General features: G+C 42.6%; 1 protein-coding gene across 2 annotated transcripts; it reads left to right on the top strand.

Annotated features, from left to right (window-relative positions):
• The first annotated feature begins 2,777 nt into the window (after positions 1-2,777).
• On the top strand, positions 2,778-8,897 carry KRR1 (KRR1 small subunit processome component homolog). 2 transcript variants are annotated; one of them, XM_040595526.1, is made up of 10 exons: positions 2,778-2,900; positions 3,461-3,636; positions 4,158-4,292; positions 4,516-4,641; positions 4,734-4,817; positions 5,453-5,509; positions 6,007-6,177; positions 6,335-6,412; positions 6,537-6,630; positions 8,274-8,897. In XM_040595526.1, the coding sequence occupies exons 1-10, from the start codon at positions 2,816-2,818 to the stop codon at positions 8,414-8,416; spliced, it is 1,149 nt and encodes a 382-aa protein (XP_040451460.1). In that variant the 5' UTR covers positions 2,778-2,815; the 3' UTR covers positions 8,417-8,897. The 2 variants fall into 2 exon arrangements, with proteins under 2 accessions (XP_040451460.1, XP_040451461.1); XM_040595527.1 differs by lacking the exon at positions 5,453-5,509.
• The last annotated feature ends 1,258 nt before the right edge of the window (positions 8,898-10,155 follow it).

Raw genomic sequence — 10,155 nt, 5'->3', positions numbered from 1 at the left:
GAGCGCTGCCAGTGTGCCCCTCCCACAGCCCACTTCTGTGATTTTTGGTGGGTTGCATTTTCCTCACGGGAGCAGCCAGGCTGTAAAAAAAAAGTGCTGAACTAAACTAATTATCCTCCCTCAAACTCTTGCCAAATCTGCTTTGCGGTGCTTCCACAACACTTGTCCAGTTTTCAGGTGACATAAGCACCGTGCACTTCATGAGCTGCCTCCCCAAGCCCCCCCAGCTCTGCCTTCACATCGACCGAGTGCAGGACCCCAGCCCTGTGCCCACAGGCTATGCAGCGCTGAGGGATACCAGCCCAGCAAGCAGCCCCAGAAGTTTTCTGTGTCCAAGAGCTGAGTGAAGCAAATTTGCCTCCCTGTGCTCGCCCAGGGTCACTGCATCTGTCAATGGCACATCTGGCGAGGCAGAAGCAGGACCCCGGCCTCCCCAGGCAAGGCTGAGCCATGCAGGCAGAAGGCAGCACGTTCCTGTCTTCTCCATCTCCTCCCTCAAGCAGAAACCACTGGGCGGGCGGCAGCTCCCTTGGGGATGCTCCAGTTAGCGCAGTGGTCACTGCCATCTAGTGGGACCACGGACAGATAATCAAGCACCCCAAATGGCCGGAGGGACCCCCCAGAAACCTTCTGCTGCGGGGCCTCGCAGATTCCCCTTCCTGCTTTTTTCCCTTTTGTCCTCAGAGCAGAAGGTGAGTACTTGATGTTCTGTTTTGGAGCAGAGATAGTGCCCTGAGAAGCACCTCGCAGCCCCGCAAGGGGATGCTCTGTCCTTCACCGGCCCACAAGTGCACCCACAGAGGCCCTGTTTGAAGGATGTGGACAGACAAAAGAGAAATAAATGGCTAAACCATGCATCAACTTGACAGCAAAATTACATGCGGAAGGGATCCTGGTGTCCTGTTCACTGTGGGAGATGGGGCTGGCGCAGGGCTGGGAGATGAAGCAGGCTAGGAAAGACCGCTGTCAAGCTCAAAGAAAAGTTTAGGGGGATCAAAGCTTCTTCGAATTAATATTTTTTTTATGCGTAGATCAGATGATAGGAATATCTTTGGTAAGGAACATATTTTGGTAATTGCCATCATCATGATGGTAATTAAACACCCTAGAATGCAGGCTTTTATGAAAAGGTCTGATGAACACCTGTCAAGGACAATGATGTCCTGCCTCAGAGATGCGAGTGTTCTTGATTTTAAAGGTCTTTTCCAGCTCTTCACTCCATTGGCTTTTCATGGTCCCCGTAAAAGAGAGCAAAGGAGGCATGTTCTTGCTTTTTTACTGAAGAAAAAGCTCATTTACAGGTACAGGAAAGGGGTGGGAGGAGATTGCAGAGCACCCCCCAGAGAACCTTAAATTACATTATTCAACTGGATAATTAGGTCTCATCAGGAACACGTTTTCTGTAGTTATGAGCACTGAAGTACTTCAAGTATTTATCAATGTACTGCAGCACACATTTTGATGATGCTGGTTCTTGTTTTCCTTTATGTTGCATAAGAGCAATTGAAAATTCAAAGCTGAAGAACGTGGCTGGAAAAGATGTTTCACATAAAAGAGGAAGAAGGAAAAAAGACACTTCGTATATGCTTCTCACCTCAACCACAGCATTAAATTTCTTTGAGCCTGTCCCTGTAATCACAGTAGAGGCATAGAGTGAGTCCAAAAGGGGCTGCAGAGAGACCTAGGGGAAGTGAGTGGGGTTTCCAGCCGCGTAATCGCCCACCAGGCCCTGTGGCATGAGACAGACCGTGTTGTGTTCGCAGGAGCCGCTGTCGCCCACCTTGAAATAAAGTAACCCTGATGGAGAGCTGCAGGAATTTTCTCTGTTCACAAGTACAGAGATGTTTTGGTCTGACATACGGCCTGTAATACCCGACACCTGAGTGTGTTCACTACGACCCAATGTCATCTCAAAAGTAAGTTAGTTTCCCCGTGTGCAAAATCAAAAGTCTAAGAACACAAGATACTGCTTTTAATACAAAGTTGCACAAGTTTGGGTGTTAGGTGAACTATCACCCTTGGTAGTTTCCATAATCATGTTAATACACGATTACACAAACATGAACTTGTTAACTTCCAACCCTCTAACACTGATTGGATGGTAACCTACATAACGGTTATACAGTCCTGGTTAACTACTACACACACTCATTGAGCAGGGGTCTCTTTGTGGGCCGGGGTAGCTGGCGTAGGGGGTGTGATTTGTAGCATTACAATGAAGATAGTTTGCCCAAGGACACATCTTTGGCTGTTTGTCCAAGGAGTATCAAATACATCTTGATTGCAAGAGTCTTGTGTTGCAAAGTGTGATTTCCATGACGTGATTGCTCTTCGAAGTCGCCTTGTCCTAAGCAGCAATTACTTCAGTTAATCATCCTTGATAGCACTTTGCGTGGGACATCCCAAGTCGAAACAATGCGCACGTTCTGTTTCTTCAAGAATATGTGCAGACTGGTAAAAGAAAACCCTACGTCCATATAGTATTTGTTAGCGTTCTGATCACAAAATTCGGTAAGGCACACAGCAGAGGCCGGTACCGCCGCTCGGGGCGAGGCAGAGCAGCATCCCTCCTGTTCGCACCAGCTTTATTTTCACATTTTTTCTCCCGGGGAAGGCCCACGCGTATTGCTCTGAATACAGAGGGTAACGCCACCAGCAACGCCCCGGCCGCCGCACCCACTCCCCTCAGCCGCTCTGCCCGCCGCCACGGCAGTCACTGCCGCTCCCGGCGTGCCCCGCGCCGCGCCCCGCCCCGCCCCCTACCGGCGCGCGGCGCTTCCGGTGCCGGGTGAGCGGGGGCGGCGCGCGGGCAGTCATGGCGGATCCTCCCGGGGCGGCTGAGGCCGGGGCGCGGCAAAAAGAAAAACCAAAACCCAGAAACAAAAAGAAGGCGGCGGCAGGTGGGGGCGGGGTGAGGGCTTATGTGGGGCGGGCAGCCGGCTGGCCGGGGAGCCCTCGGGCTGAGGGTACCCCCGTGGCCCCACCGTCCCGTCCCGGCGGTCCCTTGGGTTTCCTGAAACAAGCGGGGGCCGAGGAGCTGGGCCGCGGCACGGGGCGGCGCGGGGGCGGGCGGCTTCCCGGCCCGCGGCGCCGGGCGAGGGGCGGCTGCTGGCTGCGAGGGGCGCGCAGCGGGGGCGCTTTGCTGCGGGGCGGCCGGCCGGCCTCGGGGCGCGCTGGGCCGGCCTCTTGTTCTCCCATGGCAGCCTGTCCACAGCGCCTAGCTCTGCTGTGGTTGCCTTTGTCTGTTTTTTAAAAGTACCTTAAAGCAGTAACTTAAGGTCAGAAGAAATGCAGAACACATTCGGCAGAGTCTTAAACTAAACTTTGCATCCCTGCTTTCAGTTACAGTACCTTTTGTAGTTAAACGGGGAGGAGATGTAATAGTTACTGATGAAAGAGGAGGAGAAACCTTCGGTTTATGGTTTGCTGGTTTGTTTTTTTTTTTGTATACCTATAACAGTTGATGAATCTGAACTTCTCACTGTGCCGGATGGATGGAAAGAGCCAGCCTTTACAAGAGAGGATAATCCCAAAGGGCTGTTAGAAGAAAGCAGTTTTGCAACGTTATTCCCGAAGTATAGAGAAGCATACTTGAAGGAGTGCTGGCCACTTGTCCAGAAAGCCTTGAGTGAACATGTATGAATACTTACTAATTGTGGTACTATGTTTTATCTTTGGGGATATACAGGTCTTACTTAAGCTTATAAAAATAGTGCAAGCTGCTTTTCTAATACTGCATCTGTGTATATTTCTGCTGTGCTTACATTTACAATTGGTAGTGTAATTTTTTTATTGGTATCAAAATCAGTGAAGGTCTGTGTATTCACATGTGCAGTTCTTTACAGATGCTGTCAGAAAGCTCTCTGCAGCAGCATGTCTTGCCATTCAGACACTGACAACTCCATTGCATGTGAATTCAGGGAGATGAGGGAGGTGGTATTTTGGGCCTTGTGACACATGTTCAGTCTCTTTGGTGTGTGTCTGTATTTTTCTTAATTTTTCTGAATTTTCTTAAGCTGCAAGTCACATAAGGAATTTTGGGAAATGGATCTGCATCAGTATGTTGTGTTCTGTTTGTTACCTTCTTACTGCCAGAGGTGAGTTCTGAGGTTCTTATTCAGAGATATTGATTCCCTGTTTCTTTTCAAATATTGCAGTTTGTGAATGCAGCGCTGGATCTAATTGAAGGAAGCATGACTGTCACTACCACTAAAAAGACTTTTGATCCATATGCAATCATTAGGGCTAGGGATTTAATAAAACTTCTTGCAAGAAGCGTTCCATTTGAACAGGTCTGTATTAAATTCTGGAAGTTTCTGTCATTCTATCATAATACTTACAAAATAGTACATTTTCAAAATATGGGGTTTACAAGTGAGTTAATTAAAATTAAATATATATTTAAAGTAAACATATCTGAAAGCAAATTGAGAATAATAAACTGAAATATTCTCTTGACTCTTCTGAATAATACATTTGCATTCCGATGATATTGCCAGCTTTTTGTCTCTTTAGGCAGTTCGTATCCTTCAGGATGATGTTGCATGTGACATCATTAAAATAGGCTCTCTGGTGAGGAAGAGAGACACTTTTATAAAAAGAAGAGCACGACTTCTTGGGCCAAAAGGCTCTACTCTGAAGGTATTTCCTATAGGTGTAGTAACAATTCTTGGACCCAAATTTGTGTGGGGTCTTCAGTTTGCACTTAACTTTGTTTCTTTTTTTTGATGTAGGCCCTGGAACTGTTAACAAACTGTTATATTATGGTGCAAGGCAACACTGTTTCAGCTCTTGGACCCTTTAGTGGGCTGAAAGAGGTAAGAGGAGGCAGATGAGCTATTTGTATAGCCTACTTCTGTGCCCAGCTCAAGGGCATACAAAAGGCAAAATCTGACAACCTCAGCAGTATCTCACTGACTTTTCAGCTCTGTGTTAGTAAGGTACATTTTACTTGCATGTCCGTAGTCTTAGCAGCTTAGCTGCTGGTTTTTGTTTAAACTGTGAGATCTTTCTGTCTTGGAAAGAAAGTATTTGTGAAATACTGTTCTGGGGATTTCTTTAGTAATAATTTTTGTAGCTTCAGATAAAAGGTGTAAGTGAAAATACTGCAGTTAATGATACATAACCTTAAGGAACATCTAATAGGTTTTTAATAACTATGCAGGAGAAGAATGCTTCTCAAAAGCGAGTTTCTCATGACACACAAAAGCCATGATAACATGACAGTAATGTTTGTGGGGCATGCTGGACTGTATTAGAAACAGCACTTCAGAAATATCAGTAATCTTGTCCTGTGCCACCAGTTAAACATGTGCATTAGCTTTTTAAATCAACCTACTTTGGGGGGCAGGGGTGAGGAGGGGAAGCAAGACAGTATACCTGGTATTTTAATTGAATAGAATATGAAATACTTGCTGAGTGTTCTGTTCCTTTTCTTTTTTATTAAATACAGGTTAGAAAAGTTGTTTTGGACACAATGAAGAATATACATCCCATATATAACATTAAGGTTAGCATGGTCCACTGTGCATCTTTGTTTGCAAGAAAGTACTATTTCTTCTCAGAGAGTTGTTATATAATTTTTGTGTTTCTGTGTGGTAATACATTTTTGAGAATTTCTGTAGCATGCTTCTTCAAAAAAACCCCTGACACTGGTATCCTCCATTTTACCAGGATATATTGCCGTAATATCATTAACAGTATCTAAGAACATACAAGGAAAAGGGTGTATAAACTTTCCCCTCTTTGATTGTTTGCTTGATACTTGCTTGTTTAAATGAGGCACCTTCTCCAGTGCATTTTGTCCCCGTTTGGAGACATATGTATCTTTCTGGTTCTGCTGTTCATAATTAAACCCCTCTACTCTTACTGCAGTAAGAGGTGGAAGGTTTGGATGTAGCATATTCACTGTAAGAAAGTTTGGTAAAACTTGTAGTTTTAAGCTTTTGACTATTACTGTAATACTATTTTTAATAACTTCTTTGTGACATTCTAAAACTACTGAAGACTTTGATGATCAAAAGGGAATTATCAAAAGATCCTGAACTGAGGTCTCAAAGTTGGGAAAGATTTTTGCCTAAGTTCAAGCGGAAGAACTTGAAAAAACGGAAGGAGCCAAAGAAGAAAAATACTAAGAAGGAGTACACACCGTTCCCACCTCCGCAGCCAGAAAGCCAGGTCAGCTGAAACTTAATTTGGTTATGCAGGAATATAGTACAACTTGAAATCATGTTCTTGCTAACAGGAGGTTGGGAGGCCGCCTGATTTCCTGGTACTATACATCTGGCTTATAATGCATAATTATCTAAAGTTTTTTGGTACTTGTCTTACGCAGATTGATAAAGAATTGGCAAGTGGTGAATACTTCTTGAAAGAAAGACAGAAGAAACGAAAGCGAATGGAAGAGATAAAGGTAAAGTTGTTCTAACCCACTGTTTGGTTAAACAGCATTTGACTGCTGACTTGGAATTATATTTTATTTTTTGTCCCTTTTTCTCTGCTGTACTGATACTTGACCTTTTTACTGGTAATTTTAGGCAAAGCAAGCTGATGCAGTCAAGAAAAGGCAAGAAGAAAGAAATAAAGCTTTTATCCCACCAAAGGAAAAGACAGTTGTGAAAACAAAGAAAGGTAAACTCTGCATGCGTGCCATTCCCCCCCCCCCCCCCAAGTCTAAAACCTTCTGCTATTGATTCCTGGGCTGAGTGATTTTGCAGAGATACAGCTGTAGGAAAAATAAAGGTCATGCAAAAAAATCCTAGTAGTTAAAGATCCATGCCTGGAGTTGCCAGGGACAGTAGAAGGATCATGCAGCCCATAATTTTATACCTATATGATGACAGTTCTCTCTAGAATGCTTTCCGGATGGGAGTACTGGGACAGCCATTTCAACTGGTTGTTCTGGTTGCAACGATTTTTGGCTTTCAGTCTTGTAGAGAAACTGCCATAACTTTTGCATTCAAATGGCTTTTCTGTTAAGTATTTATTTTGGGTTCCTTTTTCTTACTTACTTGAAAACTTACGCCACAAGGAAGTGTTGGCAAAAGATGGGGTAAATAGCTTTTCTAAAAGTTAATATCAAACCACGCTATATGCAGAGTAAGAACTTTGTGTTTTCATATGGGTTTTTTTTTAACATTAAAGAAACAAGTCTTCAGTTTTCTGGATTCATTGATTATACTACATATTCATTCATTGTATTACATTATGTGTGTTTTGCATTAGCTATACTACCTACATATTATTACATGACACGTTATGCAATTTCTAATGAACTGAAAAGTTCATGTATTCAAAAAGTCTGTGTTCTGCAGCATTGATATGGTCCTGTTTTGTGATGGCAGTAAATCTTCCATGGTCTTGCTATTGACTGTACTGTATCTCAAATACTCTGCTTTTCTAGCTGCTGTGTTTTGACCTGATACCCTCAGTCTTCCAAGAATAAACCATAGCAGTAGTTTGTATGTAGAGAAGAGCTGGTCCAAAGACAGTAATACCCACTGTCAGATGTAGGGATAAACTGGGTGAGATAGGAGAGTTGGATCTGAACTCATGAGTCATGCCCGAAGAGAAAATACCATCACCTAGATGAACATAAGAGTACCTTATTCACATTGCTCAGCATTAAGTGTTTAATTGAAGTACTCTGGCACTTCCTGTAGAAGTCTCTTACAAAGGTCTTCATGCAGGAGTTAAAGTTCTGTATCGTACTTCCCCAGCCCACCCTTTGCCATCCTGTTTCTAAGAACAGCCATTAATGGATGGCCAAGGAGAGAGTGTAAGGATAGGACAGGCATGTTTGTGATCTTACCGCCTTAGTTACTTGCAGGAAGACAAAATACCATTAAGCTTTTCCGGGTATAAGAACTCAGTAATAAATTTCCTCTCTTCTTTTGTGAGACCAACCAAGCCAATAGGCCTGTGTCTAAGAAAGCATGTATGTATTAATTTCGGAGGAGTACATCTGTGGCCTGAGGAGTGGGTGATAACGGTTTGTATGTGTGCAGAGTGTGGCATCTGTTTTCAAATGCAGTTGTATAGGGTTTTTTATATGTTCTCCTTTGAATTCTGCTGAAAGAGGTTTGTGGATGATACTGGTTTCAACAAAAATGATTGTTATAATAGTTTATAAAATCGTCAGTGAACTTAAAATGAGTTTTAACCAATGCCACAGGATGCAGCTTACTGTGTTTATATATGTTTATCTTGTAGACCGTTAAGATTTAGAAAAAGTAAAATTAATGTCTTTTATCTTTGGATTTTTTACTGTGTAGCCTCCACTGAGAAAAAAATTGATATTGAAGCCATCAAGGAAAAGGTTAAGAATGCAAAGAAGAAGAAATTAGGAGCACTTCCTGTGGAAGAAGTAAAGTTAAAAATGGCAGCCGATGAAAAGAAAAAAAAGAAAAGGAAGTAATTCACCATCCAAGTTGCTCACTTTTCTCCTATGTTAATGAACATTTTCACACTTGGAAGATTTCAGACTTCTTGCTGTGAGTATAACCTGGACAAGAAAAGACTAGGTAGAAAGGTCATTCTCTTTTCATAAATACAGTTTAATTAGTGGATGTAAAGCAGCTGTGCAAAATTGCTAAGGCTGGTGAAGAGAATCTGTGCTGCTAAGTAAGAGAATGCATTTGGATAGTATCCATCTGTGAAAAGGGGAGGTTTCATAATAAAAACATTTAGGAGTTGGATGCAGGTTGTCAGGGTCTGAGACCTAGGTGGGATTTTAAGGTTATTCTTCTGGGAAAGACTACCAGACTATATACAACCTCAGTTATGGTGATAACTTTTGCAAAACAGGCAAGGTTTCTTACTATATTATGCTTTTGTTTCTGTAAAAGCTGATGATTTTTGTGTGTCTTGTCTTGGTGTTAATAAAATATTTTAATACATTGTTCTCAAATAATTAGTCATCTACTGCACAACCTACATGTTTTCCAGGAAACAAGCTCATAACTTCATGTGAGAATTAGACAAACAATAATCTTAATTGAATGCCATTAATAACTGTCATTTATTAGCAGTCTCCTGGGGGCTGTTAGACAGAATGTGGTACAAAGCAAGTGTTTCCACACAGAATGTGCCACAGGGAAAGCATAAAGTTTTGTTATCTTTAAACAAATTCTTAATTTATTTCTTGCTTGCAAGTAAGTCTTCAGAAATTGTGTTCCTCTTTTTTTTTTTTTTTTTTTTTTTGAGGCACTTCCCCTTTTTCAAAGAAAGCTTAAAGGTTTTTAGTTTCCTGAAAATGCAAATTGTGATGAGATAAAGTTCACCAGAAGAGCAGATGTTGCTGATTTAATATGTCTGGGATTAAAGAAGCCAATGTAATGATTAGGAGGTGGTAGAGCCACGCCAATTTCATGATTGTGTTGGGAGTGGTTTTGCCGGGGTTTGGAATTCTGGTTTGCAGAAGAAGTGATTATGCTAGAACATTGCAGCTTGCTGCTTTTAGGTTAGTGACCTTTTATTTGGAACTAGTAAGTGAAAACAGCCATTTCCTTTTTTACATAGATAAATAAGAATTTAGTATATATGTGGTTTAAGTAGCCAGTACATGTGTGTTGAGCTGAGGCCTGCCTTTTAGGGTAAGGGACAACATTAGCCTTAGAGTGCCTGTCAGTTATGTGATCGTTTCTTGGCACTTAATTGTTAAGGAGAAAATGCTTTCAATTCTTTTAGGGACTGCATTGTTCATAAACAGCAGTTAAGTTGTGGAATCAATCAGGAAAATACTACTTCAACAGATACTTCACTGACATTATGATCAAAAAGTCACAAACACCCATCTCTGAAACTGTCATCAGCTGATGGTTAGTGATACCAGCACTATGAAAAGCCTTTTGGAAACACCAACTGGTGTTCAGCAGTTGTAAAGGGGAGACCAGAGTTCAGTACCAGTCAGGTAGTTCAGAGCTCTCATGCAGTGAAAGGACTGGTTTCAACAGGAGGCACTGCAATGCTTCAGTTTAAATGCCTGTTATCACAGTGCGATCCCACAAATTAAGAGTCTGCAGAGCTGGAAGCTGGTAAGGAATCTGACTAGCAGGGAAGGAGTGTGAGTGTCTAAGGGGAGTAAGAGTCCTTGGTTCTGATCTGGCCTGGACCAGGCCCCTTTTGCTGCAGAGGACTGGCACAGGTGTTCCCTGT

Source organism: Falco naumanni, chromosome 5, assembly GCF_017639655.2.
Source record: "Falco naumanni isolate bFalNau1 chromosome 5, bFalNau1.pat, whole genome shotgun sequence".
NCBI classification, from domain to species: domain Eukaryota; kingdom Metazoa; phylum Chordata; class Aves; order Falconiformes; family Falconidae; genus Falco; species Falco naumanni.
The sequence above is the reverse complement of the archived record's forward strand: the minus strand, read 5'-3'. Positions and strand labels throughout refer to the sequence as shown.